Source organism: Equus przewalskii, chromosome 30 (genome assembly GCF_037783145.1).
Source record: "Equus przewalskii isolate Varuska chromosome 30, EquPr2, whole genome shotgun sequence".
In the NCBI taxonomy this organism is placed as follows: domain Eukaryota; kingdom Metazoa; phylum Chordata; class Mammalia; order Perissodactyla; family Equidae; genus Equus; species Equus przewalskii.
Window position 1 is genome coordinate 20,351,480 of NC_091860.1, and position 14,015 is coordinate 20,365,494.

Below are 14,015 nucleotides of genomic sequence, written 5' to 3' on the forward strand. Positions count from 1 at the left end.
GAGGCCTTCTAATCTGTTTACCACGTGAGCAAGCAGCTCGGTTTTGTGCAGAGATAAAGTCCCCCAAATATGGTGAAGGTCACCAAGCCTGGATTATTGGGATCGTAGAGAAGGGCAACCGGACGGCCAGGATCATAGACAAACCTCGGATCATCGAAGTCGCCCCACAAGTGGCCACTCAGAGTGTGAACCCCACACCTGGGGCCACCTCGTAATCTAGACCGAAACACCTATTTGGTTTTGTTTTTAAATCAATCTATTTCCTTTATCATCATTTCAATTAAAGACTATAAACAACAACAACAATCTCATTGTGTCTACACATCTGGTGACCTTAGGTCAATTTGTGAGTGGATGCAATTAATAAAATAAAATCCATTGCCTTTTTTTCCTGTTACATTAACTGAAGATGCACCTAATCCTGAGGCAGCTTCTGAGTTGAGAATTATATTGTTATCCAATACTGTTGATTCATTTTGAATCTTTAGACACTTAACTCTTGCCGCATAGGCTCTTTTTAAAGGTGCTTTCACACAGCACAGACATTACCAATCGTAGTGTCAATAGCAGTTGGTGTCTTTTCATTTTATGGATATTTATCATTATCAGTCTGATTTTCTTCTAAGTGTCTTGAGTGGTGTTCTGGAAAGACAGGATTGGTAAGTGACACAATGGTTTCCCAGTAGTAAGACAGTTGCATGATTCCTTTGAGTCTTTGACTTATAAAGCCTCATCTTCTAATTCAGAGCATCTCTTTGACCCAGGACAGCTCCCATGATGCTTTCAGTTAAACAAGACAAGTGCTTAACTCTGCATGGAAAGCACTTGGAAGAAAAAAAAGAAATTTTATTTCTTTTTTTGTAACCTTCCTAATATTTACAGTAGTGTCATTAACTGTTTTCTTTATGGAGAGCCAAAAAGGATACTTTTCTGCAACGTAATGAGATGTTTTATAGTGCAACAAGGAATTGCCTTCCAAAAGGGGGTTCATGTATAATACTCATTTACAATTCCATATATAATTACACAAATAATTTTTAAATATAATCAATAATAAAGACTGTTCTGTGGATGGTAGTGTTTAATACATTTTATATTTTGTATAGTGATTTCAGGCCTTTTGTTTTCTTGAAATAATCAGCTATTTAGCATAATTCTTAGCATTTTTTTGTCTTTTGCGCCAGTAAGTTTTTGTGCACGCTTTTTGTGATCTCTGTTAAAAATCTGCATTGCCAACATTGCAGCAGCTCAAACTTGTTCAAATAAATATTTAATTTTTTTTATTGCTCTTGTATAATCAGATGCCCCTTTTAGTATTATTTTAGAAGCATTTGGGAGGGTTTTGGCTAAAGTACAATTTATTGGGGAAAACTAGATTTTAGTTTTATAAAACTTTTAAGTCTTTCATGGGACCTATATTTTCTTGAATTAAATTTTGTAGTTCTAGAAGAAACAGGCAATCTACAAAGGTGTTTATCTGTGTTACTTAAAAACAGAGGCTTCCTTATATTTAACCGACTACATGATTAGGAAGGATTCCTGTCGTGAAGCACAAGGGCACTGACCCCCTAAGTGTCTGCGTCAGAGAAAAACACCCCATCACTGCAGGTCTGGATGCTTCCTGCCCACAGGCACCAAACCCCTGTGATCCGTCAACTACTTGCCAAAGGAAACCATCACTCCGGAGATAAAGCCCTTGGAAGAGGCTTTTCCGTGGACCTCCCCTCCTTCAGGAGCCATAGGGCAGCCTTTTCACGTGGGTAACTGGAACTCAAGCCATTAGTACGGTGTGTGGTACCTAAGAGGCTGCTACAGAACTGAAATTAACTGGACATTTTATAGGATTTATACACATGTTGGTCCTCAAAAGCTACAAACCAGTGGTCTGCAAAATAAAATGTGTTGGAAACCTCTGAGTAAGATGAACATACTGTTGAGCTTTTCTTCTTTTTCTTTTTCAATACACTAGTGATGACTGAATCTGAACTACTTTCAATGTAGATCATGTCTTGAAAGCTTGTTTTCCTTGGTGGCAAGGCTACTGAGATAAGTGAGCTAAATGGATTATGCACTTGATAGCATCTTCAGAGGATTCATAGTTAGAATGAGAAAAGGTTGGGTCCTTATAGGTCCATGTCATTTATACGGCCCGATGTGAGGAGGAGCTGGTCCTTACAGTGGTGTTTCTCAGCAGTCCAGACCACCTGCCTTAGAATTACCTGGAGATGCTTGTCAGAGGCAAATTCCCAGGCCCTACCCCAGACCATCAGAATCAGAAATTGGGGGTCATGAGGCTTGGGAATCTGTCTTAAATGATCACCCTAAGCAGCTGTGCGCAATAAAGTCAGAACCCCCAATAACAGAGCGTCGCAGATGGCTGGGAGAGGCAAAGGAGGGGAGGGGAGTGGACTCACTTTTACAATATAGTTTTACAGGAAGTTTTCTTTTAAATCTTGACCATTCTACTTATTGACTCCTTCCACACCTGGGCCCTGCAAAACAAACAAAACCCAGATATCTTGAAATTTCCTTGAAATATCAGGTGATTGGCATTGAGTTTTTGAGTTCTTGACAAAATCTATGTAGAATATTTTAAAATTCAGTGAATAGTTAATACATAGACAATTATTTGGCTTCCTGGCAGCACTTTAAAACTTCACATTGCCATCTTGGTATAGCAGTTTATTTTCTTTAAACCCTATGATGTAGTTGCATCCCAAATACAGTTTGTTAGAATGCACAGAAGTAGTGAACAGCCTGAAAAAAGCTGGGCCCCGGAGTCAATAATTGGTTTAGCAATAGGACCATTTGCTTATGTTCAAAGCTTAGCTTGTTATTTGCAAAGGCTGTGTTGAAGCGTTTATTGTGATTCAATTCAGGAAAAGAAATACTGTGTGAGCAATATGTACTTTTTGGCTCAATATTTTAAAGTACCTTCCTATATTGTAGTCTCCAAGTCCTGCATGCCTTATGATGAATAAATGCGAGTGTTTTAAATTGTTCTGATCTTAGATGTATGAGCCAGCAGTTTTCAGTCTGAATTTAGCCTTGCCTTTAAAAGTTACATTTGCTTTGTAAGTTTTACACTATTTGTCTGTAGAGAGAGACTAGAATAGCTATGCTATTCTTTATTTTTAGAAGTAATAAAGCAAGCACAGGTATTGCTGCTTCACACACTTAACTGTCACGTGTGCATGTGTGTGTGTGTGTACGAGTATATATGTGCTTTTATGTCTCCTTGAGCTTCTCATCAATTCCACACCCAGCTCACCCTTCAGTTCTAGATTAGGTAGAGGTTTTATAGACAACATAACTTACCTTCAACAGTAATTTGTACTGTTTCTCACTGAAAATCCACATATGAACCATGCAATTATTAAACATGCCAGGGTCCACAGGAAAATCAACACATTCAAAGTGCTGTTCTTCAAAGCAGACTGTGGAATATCATTTTGCCTCTGGTTAAGTGTCGTGTCTTGAAAGAGAAAGGGAGTGGGTGAACTGGCCAGACTGCATCAAGTAAGACAGTCGGTGACACAGTGCTCATAGGGTCCAGATAGGATCAAGGGCTGCTGGAATCCAAGCTTGCTGCCGATGCCAAGGGCTTTGCTTAGTCAGGGAACACTGGGGAAACAGGTCTTGAACCTGTGCTCTGTAGGGTTTCCTCTACTTCACAGTCTTAAATGTTTGATATTCAACTCTGAATACACAGCTGATGTTGTCAGTGGGTGTTGACTGTGCTTCCTAGCCCTGCTGCCTTTGGAGGGAGTGTTACGCTTGGAAGGACGGCATCGCATGAAGCCCATCAAAACTTCATGGAAGGAAATAGAAAATTCACTCTATCAGTGATCTGATTGCAGAAAAACCAAAGTATTTTCTACTCTCAGTATTTCAATAACATAAGCATATGCACATAGAAGTTTATGGAGACTTAAGAAATGTTATGTTGATAATTATCAATGAGCAAGTCCTATATTTTGCTAGTTCTTAAAGCAGAGTTGCATAAAGTTGGTGTCTACAACATAGCCCTGATTTGATCCATATTGAAAAATTAAGAAAATTACAGTAGTTGAACCCTCCTCTTATTTTTTAAATAAAAAGCTAGATTTTATTTCCAGCACATTAAGAAATAATACAAAGGAATCAGAAAGACACATACGTATAAATAATTTCTCAAATATTAGAATACAATAGTTAACCTAGACAACTTTAAATGCATAAAACTGAGTAGCCATTGTCCACCTACACCAGTCAAATAGGTCCAGTAAATCCAGTTACATTAAGCAATTTTGAGGTGCTTAAAGTTCACGTGACATTTATTTCTTTTCCTAACTTTTTATTTTGAAAAACATTAAACACAGGAAAGTTGAAGAAATAGCAGAATGGATCCTCCTAGCAACGTCAAGTTGTTGATATTTACCACATTTCCTTTCTCTCCACGTGTAACCTGTGCAGCATCCGTACAGGTAGGGACACAGCCTTTTTTCTGTTTAGGCTGAGCCACCCACAGAAGGCAATTACAGACATTATGACGGGTGGCAGGTGGACGACATCCACACGGTTCCTCCAGTGACCAGATTGCCTTGCATGCAGCCATAGTGTTTTCATGGCAGATTTTACAGTTTTAAGGGAAGAATGAAAGAATTTCCAGGGTACAGTCATATGTATTCTCAGAAGGGAATGGTATTTTTGAATCTGAAATTGAACAATTTAATCCGAGCTTTTCTTAGGTCATACAATTTTTCCTTACATGCTCAAATTGGCTATTATTGAAAAATCACCTTCTTTAACTTCTTTTACATTTCAGGAAAACTCTTCCTTAGACGAATATGAAAATTGTCGTCTTTCAACGTTTGTCTTCAAGGTTACTTTCAATATTTGCATAAACCAAGCACATTGTTGGAAGTGGGGGGAAAAAAGGTAAATTCCAAAGTTAGTAAGAAATGAGTAAATATCAAGTGCAGAAGGAGAAAGAAAATGTCATTCTTGTGATAACGTTTACATTCCATTAATGATGTTTCAATTGTTCTAAAATATTTTTATTTTAATAACACAATTATTAAAGATGTCTACTTAGGGAATTTCCAAATAATCCCAATTGCTATTTTAAAAAACTAGTAACATTTATCAAATTACCTCTTTACCTAAGGAGAAATGATTGTTTTAATTGTCTGGGATCTAAATGAAAAATTTTAACCTCAGCATCCCTCTAATTGTGAAAGGCAGATAACAATTGGAAGCATTTCCTTCCTCTTATAATAATGATAAACACGCCCTTTGTATAAATACCTTATGGTGGAGAGGGCAGGGATTTTCACACACTTGTAAAATGAAGGCATTTTAGGGGGACATTTGAAATACAGGCAAAGATAGCGTCATCTCATTCGTATTTCTCATTGGTCAGGAAAGCTGAGAACTTTCAGGGCCTGTAAGAGTTAAGGTCCTGATCATTAAATCATTTGGGTGGGGGTGAACTGAATTAATATTTTTAGTTTATCTTCCTCCTCCCAGAAATCCCCACTACTCACCAGGCGAGGGTAGTAAAGAGACACCTAGGCCTCTGTCCCCATTCCAGTAGGGGCTTTTCTTAGAAGCAGAAAGATGATTTTCCCTTTCCTGTACCTGCCAATGGCCAGATACTTGATCTTAAATTATGAGAAACAGAAGTGCTTCTCTTGAAAATCTTCGGGGATCCAATTGACAAGTTCAAGGCCAGGTCCAGCCCTGGGATGATCAGGGTGGGGGATGAGAGCTAATGAGGGGAGGCCCAGAGCCCTTCTCTGAACCTAAAAGAACCTGGGAGTCTGGGTGAGGAGGAAGCATGGAAATAAAGAACGAATGAAGAGGGGAGTCCAAAGGGCAGGCCTTGCTCTGGACGCTGACTTTCCCCTCTCTGCCTGGGAGGAATCAGGCAGGAACTAATTATCCTGGGTCCCGGCCTGCTTCTCTCTGCGACTCTGGCAGTTTAATCACATCATACAAAGTCATCACTGAAGAAATGATAACATGTTTATGAGGAGCGCATTCTGGAAAAAAGTCTTGAAGCTTAGGAAACAATGAAAAAATGAGAGAGGAAAAGAGACAATGAGATAATATGTCAACCATCTGTGGATACTGGAGAGAAAAGAGATCTTACAGAAAGAATTCTAGTTCTTACAGCCATTATGGAAAACAGTAGGAAAGCTCCTCAAAAAATTAAAAATAGAACTTCCATATTTTCCCACAATCTCACTTCTGGGTATTTATCAATAGGAACTGAAATGAAGATCTCAAAGAGATGTCTGCACTCCCGTGTTTGTTGCAGCATTATTACAATATCCAAGACACGGAAACAGGCTAAATGCCCACTGATGAATGAATGGATCAAGAAAATGTGGTATATACATAGAATGGAATATTATTCAGCCTTAATAAAGAAGGAAATCTGGCCGTTGCAACACCAAGGATGAACCTTGAGGACTCTGCGGTAAGCGAAATAACCCAGTCACAGAAGGACACATACTAGGAGATACGACTTCTCTGTGGAATCTCAGAGTCAGACTCATCCAAGCAAAGACAAGAATGGTGGTTGCCAGGGGCTGAGGGAGGAGGAAACGGGAGATGTTGGTCCGAGGAGACAAAGTTTCAGTTACGCAAGATAAATAGTTCTGAGATCTACTATATAGCAAGTGCCTACAGCTAACAATGCTGCCTCGTATACTTAAATGTTAAGAGAGGACATCGTATGTTAACTAAAATAATGAAAAAAGTGCGTGAAGAAACTTTGGAAGGTGGATGTTGATGGCCTTGACGGTGGTGATAGTTTCACAGGTTTATACTTATCCTCCAAACTCATTTAATTGATAAAACAAGAACAGGAGAGAAAAAAAGATTTCTCATTCTTTAAATTTAAAATTATACTAGACTGCGTGGATCAGGTTTTTCAGAGATTATATATTTCATACACTTTTTTTTACATGACGAAACTGTTTCTAATGTTTCCGACTGGACTCCCATTAAACTAAACGCCTCTTTTGGACAGCACACGTTACTTCTGGTGGTGAACATTAGAAGTTTTATTCCTCCGGCATCTAAGCGGAAGAAACAGTCATGTGAAATAAAATAGGTTGAAACTATGCAGTTCAGAGTGTGGGTCACGTTCTGGCTCCAACTTACCCAGGACCACAAGCAGGTTTCTGCACTTCGCGGCAGGGACACGTCTGTGCTGGTTTATAAGTGGAGCGCGACGGAAGTAATCCACTGCGGGGAAGGGATGGCCCAGAGCCCTGCGCATGCGCACTCCGGGCTGACGGGGGGCGCGTCCGTGCGACCGCGAGAGGGCGCGGGAGCTGGTGGCTCCTCCCCTCACCTGGAGGCAAGGCGGTCGGCGGATTTAACCCAGGTGGGGCCAAAGCACTGTCGGCTCAGCTCCTCGCCGCGGTCATGGACCAGCCCCGCGCTGCCGCCCGCCTGCGCATCCTGCTGGGCCAGCTGGGCCGCTGCTCGGCCGGGGCCGTCGTATCCTTTGGGCTGCGCGGGGCTCGGGCTGGAAGGCTCCCCGTCTCGGTGTCCGCGCCTGGCAGGCTTTTTGGTGACCCGGCCGGGGAGGTGGCCCCAGGGCGCATCGCGCAGCCGCCACGCCAGTTCGTGGTCCCGAAGGCCCCAGGGGGACCTGGCGGCGGTGGCTGAAGCGGCGTCCCTCCAGCGTCCGTCCCTCTCGGGCCTCTGTCCCTTGCTTTATGAGAGGAGGGTGGGGAGTCCTTCCCAGAGGGTTCCGTCCTCAGCTGCTTGTCATTTTCTGCATTTGTCGGCGCGTGACCTCTGCAGCAACCAGCAGACCTAGATACGTGTAGAAATGTGGAAGCCCAGCGCAGGGACGCCGCAGCGCAGAGCGGGCCCCGGGAGCCCAGGCTGGCGGGCGGGCGGCCGCAGGGCCCTCGCGGGGGACACCCGGGCCGGCTGTGCAGGGGGAGCCGCTCTCCGCCCGCCCTCCAGTCTTCCTCCTCCAGGGAGCTCCGGGTGCGGCGGTCCTGGGCGCCTGCGGACCACAGGCGCGTTCCAGCGTGTCGTGCAGACGGACTTGGAGCCCTGTGTCCGCCTGCGGAGTTGCCCTGCAGAAGTGAATCCCGGGGGGATGCGTGTGCTGCCCGGGACGCATCCGGGAAGGTGTCACTGAATGGCACGGAAACCAAATTGCCTTGTAGAACTGTTTTTGCCTGCTCAGGAGAAGTGTCTTCTTCGGGACAGACTTGGGAAGCTCCGTAGGAAACTTTGGCTGAGATTTTTCCATAAGCGACTTCTGTTCTGCTGTTTTTAGGATCCTGAAATGTCTCCTAAAATGATGATACAGCTGTTCGTTTTACTGTCACCAGTGCTCTCCCGGCTGATTCCAAGCAGCGATGTATCAGAACCCTTGTAAGTTTAAATCCGTCCGTAGACCGATACAGGGAACCCAGGTGATCATGGAACCTCATTTCCAGGTGAGGACTCAGAAGCTGAGGCTAGGGGAGTTCACAACTCTGGGCCAAGGTCATTTAACGAAATCAGTGGTTGTCAGAGTGTGGTCCCTCGACCAGCACCATGAAGATCACCTGGGAACTTGTTAGAAATGCAGATTCTCAGGCTCATCTCAGACCTGTGGAATCAACTTACCTGGGGGAGAGGCCAGCAATCTGTTTTCACTTTTGGTTTCTGATACCTGCTCAGTTGTGGAACCAGCAGTATACTGGAATGAGATATAACTGGAACTAGAAATTAAGGTTTCCCGGACTAGGCTGTTAGCACTTTTAAATTTGATATCTGATCCTGCTGGTTCTTATTATAATATTTGTGAGGTCAGAGCTTAGTTCTTTTTACATGTGTGTTTCCTAGAACAGCACTATCCAGTACAACATTCAGCGATGGTGGAAATCTGTCCCAGCACTGTCCCATACCGTAGCTACTAGCCACACGTGCCTATGGAGCCCCTGAAATGTGACGAGTGCCGCTGAGGGCCTGAAGCTTTCATTAACTTCATTTCAGTCTAAATACACGTGGCTAGTGGCTCTGGTATTGGACAGCTCTGCCTAGATTTTCAGTGAATGTATATGCTCTTCAGGCTTAAATAGAGTACTGGAAAATTTGTGACAGTTTCTTTGCAGCCCTAACTGGTTTTGAGGAAACATGGATTCCAGAATAAGGAATATTATTTGAACTACAAAACATAATGCAGTTTTTTTTTGCTTTTAAAGATTGGCACCTGAGCTAACAACTGTTGTCAGTCTCCTTTTTTTTCTATTTTTTTTTTGCCCCAATTCCCCCTCTACATAGTTGTATATTTTAGTTGTAAGTCCTTCAAATTGTGGCATGTGGGACACCGCCTCAGCGTGGCCTGATGATCGGTGCCATGTTCACGCCCAGGATCCGAACTGGCAAAACCCTGGGCCGCCGAAGCAGAGCGTGCAAACTTAACCACTTTGCCATGGGGCCGGCCCCCATAATGCAGTTTTTAAATACAGATAAGCATAAAGTTAAAAAATCTGACCCATATTCCACCACTCAGATCATCATTTGTAAACTTTTTGGTGTGTTTCTTTTCTGTGCATTTACATAATTAGGTAATTTGGAGAATACTGTATGTACAACTTTTTGCATCCATTTTTTCATGTTTACTAGCATTATATAGTAAACATTTACTACTTTATATAGTAAACACAGTAAACATTTATTAACTTTATATGGTGAACATTTCCACAGCATTAAAAAAATTCCGCAAGAACAACAACGCCAACAATGAAAAACGTCATGCTAGAGTAGTAGAGAGGGAAAAACGAACTTTGGACTAAAAGGACAACATCCAGAATGTCCTGTTGACGACGTTGTGCTCCAGTAAATTGAAAAAGGTCGTTAACCTCTCTGCCTTGGGGAAAACAGACAGTAGCTAGTAATTCTGCCTCCTGGCCTGCCTCTCTCCTTGACTATTATGTTGTCCCCGTTATATAAAGACGTTATTTAAAAAATAACACGTTAATGAGAAGTGGCATTCTGAAAGTAGCTCTTTAAGCTAAAGAAACAATGAAAAAAATGAGAGGAAAAAAAGAATCAATGAGATGCTAAATCAATAATCTGCGATTACTGGATAGAGAAGAAAATTAGAGTTTCTAGTTCTGTAAGATACTCAACTGTGTGGATCATACTTTTCTTGGAGTCACTGTTTATTTTATAGACTTTTTTTTCTTGACCGGCCAAACTGTTTCCAATATGTTGACTGGACTCCCACTAAATTAAGTATTTCTTGTGAACAGCACATGTATCTTCTTACTCCTAGAAAGGACCTTCCAATTATTTGTTCAGCAGGTTAGTGGAAGGAGTAGTCATGTGGAAGAGAATAGACGGAAGCTACGAAGAAAAGAGTGTGGGAAAAGTCATGGTTCAGCTGTTTTTTGCTGGGTGACCTTGGACCAATTCCTGAGCCTCCATGCCTAGGCTTCGTGCTCTGTGCAGCAGGAACAATAATAAAGCTCTTGCCTCCCAGCCACCTCCTCAGGCTACTGTGAGAATGCAATGGAGTGCTGTCAGCAGCAGTGCGTCAGTGTCAGAGGTTATGTGTGTCAGCAGTTTGCCTGATGTCCATTTAGGACCAGCCTTCCCTTGTGAGAGCCAATCCGGGGCAGACTGTGCTTCTAGAAAAGATTGACTCCTCAATTTTACTTTATCTGCCTTAATTCACCTCCTAGATAGCTCACCCCATTTCAGAGTCTGTTTCTTCTGCCGGTTTCCATCCTCAACAATTCCAGTAAGTAGATCGAATTTTAATTTTGAATCATACAATGTATCTAAAGATTTCTCTAGTGGTAACTAGGATATAAAATACAACGTACCATGTTGCCTGATGAGAATTCATTATACATTCCTCCATTTCCAAGACTTGTTCTAATTAGAACAATCGTGGAAAATTTTGAAGTCCCTGACTTTAATTTCCTATATGTATTTTAAAATTCAGAAAGGAGGAAAAGTGTCAAAAAGTGTATAATGTGATTATTTAAAATTCGTATGTGATATATCTCATTAAAATCAGCGTGCACTTTGGTCATGTTGATACATTAGGTAGTATCTTGGTTTATCTCAAATTTCCTTTAAAGGACAGAACTTGATCTCCATGGAATGTTCTCATGAGTCACAATTCCAGTCCAGAAGAATGGAGTGAGTGATGTGAGTTTGTGCATGTGCTGTACACTTTGGATTTTGTTACTTTGATTTTTTTTCTGAGAATGCCTGAACTAGACAAGTAAGAATATTGACTATCTTTCCCCTCTGAAAAGCATACATGTTCATTGCAGAAAAAATTTTAAAATCAGAGAAATGGAAGGAATTTTTAAGAATCATCTATAATTTCATTACATTAGGGCAAACACTGTTAAAAAATATTTTTTGTTGTATTTCTTTGCAGTCTTTTTTTTCACAAATAATGCCTCCATTTCCCATAAGTGTAATCATGTTTTACTGTAATATACATTCTTCATGCTGTTATATGATCTTCATTTTTAATTCCTGAGTCATATCCTATTGAGTGGATATAATATAGTTAATTATTCTTCCATTAATGCACTTTTTTGGTGACAATAATTAATGCTTTGGACTTAAAGCTTTGAAATCTTCTTCAGCATATGTCCTGAGAGTAAAGTCTTAGAAAGAGAAATGCTGGATGGCAGAGTATGAACATTTCTCAGGTTTTTGATTTTGATTTTTCAATTGGACTTATTTGAGATTTTCTTTCTTCTCTAGGTATACTCAAGATAATAGTGTTCTAACCCTACAACAGAGAAAATTTTATGAAGAAAATGGGTTTCTTGTAATCAAAAAGCTGGTATCTGATGCTGATATTGAACGCTTTAGGTACAGTAATGGTATTCGTTATTTTATAGAAATATGTGCTTTACGTATGTAATGGGATCACGAGTAAGATTAGCCTGTGCAAGTTCAGATATTTTCCAGTGATTTGGGTCATTAGGAAGTGGTTAGGAACATGGGCTCTGGAGCCAGATTGAGTGGCTTTAATCTGAGCCCCACCACTGAACGTTGTGTGTCCTGGGCAATTTCCTGAGCCTGTGCCTGCCTCTGTTTGCCCATCTGTAAAATGGGATAATGTAGCACTTCTGTCCTAGAGTTGTCATGAGGACTAAATAAGGTAAAATAGAGAGAGAATGCTTGAACAGGGCCTGGCACGTGGAAGTGCTGTGGAAGTGTTGCCTATGATTTTCAGATGTAACCAAATCAAGACTATTCCCCACCGGTCTGCTAAGCTAAGGAATATCTGAATTCTGGTGGGGGACTGCAGCCTCACAGTTGGGAGACCAGGACTTCTGAATTGGCCATTTTCTCCTCCTTCTCATCACAGCTCTTCTGCCTGGGGCTGGAGGGCAGAGAAACCACCCGCAAATCTTCCCGTCTTTCCACAGAACAAGGCCAGGCAGGTGCTTGGAGCCAGCGGTACTGACATCATTGCCCATTTAATTTTCCAGGAATGAGTTTGAAAGAATCTGCAGAAAGGAGGTGAAACCAATGGGATTAATGGTAATGAGAGATGTGACCATTGCAAAATCAGAGTATGTTCCAAGTGAAAAGATGATTACAAAGGTCCAAGATTTCCAAGAAGATGAGGAGCTCTTCAGATACTGCACTCTCCCTGAGGTTCAAGACTTTCCTGCATTTTCTTTCTTTCTGAGTCTATAGCCCATCTACGTGCCTGACTCTGAAATTGGCTGTTTTTACTTTCTCTCTCTCCTTTCCACTGTGGCCCTGGAGCTGTGGTTCTCAGTCGGAGGTGGACATTTGGTGATGCCTGAGGACATGTTTGGTTGTCACACAGGAGGTGTGATATGCTAGAAGAAGCTACCGGCTTCTAATGCTAGAGGCCAGGGGTGCTTCTATTAGGGCTCAGGGGTCCTGTAATGCATAGAACAGCCGCTTGCCTGAATAATGACTTATCCAGCCCCAAATGCCAGTAGTGCCCCGATTGAGAAACCCTGCTGCAGAGTGTGCGAATTCTCTTTGGTTAAGAAGGGCAGGAATTCTGTGTTAATGAGACAACCTTTCTTACACTCCATACAGTGTATCAACAGTGGTGAAACTGTTCATTGTAAATTCATTGAGTTTTTCTGTTTGTTTAATGACTCTGGTCAGCTAAGGGGAAAGTTTGTTTTTAAAGTTAGTTTTTTAAAGAAATTATTAGTCTTTAATAGTAACTCATATTTATGAAAATAGGCCAGTAGTACAGAAGGGCATAAAATGAAAAGTAAAGTCCGACACCGCCAGTCCCACTCACTGTTCAGCTTTTTTTGTGTCTTCTGCTAGAATTATTTCATGTATATGCAAGCCTATTTGTGTATCCTCTTTTTCTGTAATATGGGGACATCCTGGTTTTTACCTTGTTTTATCCACTTACAGTAAATCCACTTATAGTAAATCATAGATATCTTTCCACATCAGTATCTATGAACGTACTTCATGCTTTTAAACTACTGCATAGTATTCCATTGCATAAATGTACTACTGTTATGAACCATTTATTTAGAATAGTTTTTATTTTCTTGAGGAAGATTAGCTCTGAGCTAACATCAGCTGCCAATCTTCCTCTTTTTGCTGAGGAAGACTGGCCCTGAGCTAACATCCGTGCCCATCTTCCTCTACTTTATATGTGGGACACCTACCACAGCATGGCTTGCCAAGTGGTGCCATGTCCGCACCCGGGATCCGAACCGGCGAACCCCGGGCCACCAAAGCGGAACGTGGGAACTTAACTGCTGCGCCACCGGGCCGGCCCCTAAAATGGTTTTTAAAGGACACTTTGCATATAGTACTTCTTAGAAATTGTAACGCTAAGTGGTGTTAGAAACTCATATCTTCCTTGTGGAAAAAGTGACTAGGTTTCTGACTGGCTCCAAAAAGTCTGTTGAATTCAGAGTGTTGTATATCCCCAATTGCTGACTTTTTCAGGCTTTATTGCAATGTTGTGAAATTCCAGTTGGTTTTTTAAACTACTGCATCTTGGTTTCTGT

The 14,015-nt window shown here is 41.6% G+C and overlaps 2 protein-coding genes and 1 long non-coding RNA gene across 11 annotated transcripts in view; 2 read left to right on the plus strand and 1 right to left on the minus strand.

The window, feature by feature from the left end:
* Positions 1 to 1,926, plus strand: part of SEPHS1 (selenophosphate synthetase 1) — a 29,159-nt gene extending 27,233 nt beyond the window's left edge. For all 7 annotated transcript variants that reach the window (XM_070601172.1, XM_070601169.1, XM_070601174.1 and 4 more), the window contains one exon: positions 1 to 1,926. In XM_070601172.1, the coding sequence (XP_070457273.1) occupies positions 1 to 215 (215 nt within the window). In that variant the 3' untranslated portion in view covers positions 216 to 1,926.
* LOC103567245 (uncharacterized) lies at positions 1,035 to 7,282 on the minus strand. The gene is made up of 3 exons (XR_011535019.1): positions 7,156 to 7,282; positions 3,319 to 4,868; positions 1,035 to 2,492 (listed from the first exon to the last, which is right to left on the minus strand). It is a non-coding gene; the product is annotated as an uncharacterized lncRNA (long non-coding RNA).
* LOC103567246 (phytanoyl-CoA dioxygenase, peroxisomal) overlaps positions 7,245 to 14,015 on the plus strand; it is a 22,652-nt gene continuing 15,881 nt past the window's right edge. The window contains exons 1-5 of one of the 3 annotated variants that reach the window (XM_008543878.2): positions 7,278 to 7,497; positions 10,695 to 10,753; positions 11,100 to 11,169; positions 11,743 to 11,853; positions 12,480 to 12,648. In XM_008543878.2, the coding sequence (XP_008542100.2) occupies positions 11,168 to 11,169; positions 11,743 to 11,853; positions 12,480 to 12,648 (282 nt within the window). In that variant the 5' untranslated portion in view covers positions 7,278 to 7,497; positions 10,695 to 10,753; positions 11,100 to 11,167. Of the gene's footprint in view, positions 7,498 to 7,868; positions 8,460 to 9,714; positions 10,754 to 11,099; positions 11,170 to 11,742; positions 11,854 to 12,479; positions 12,649 to 14,015 lie in introns of those variants that run through there. The other 2 variants (XM_008543877.2, XM_070601175.1) reach the window with 2 other exon arrangements.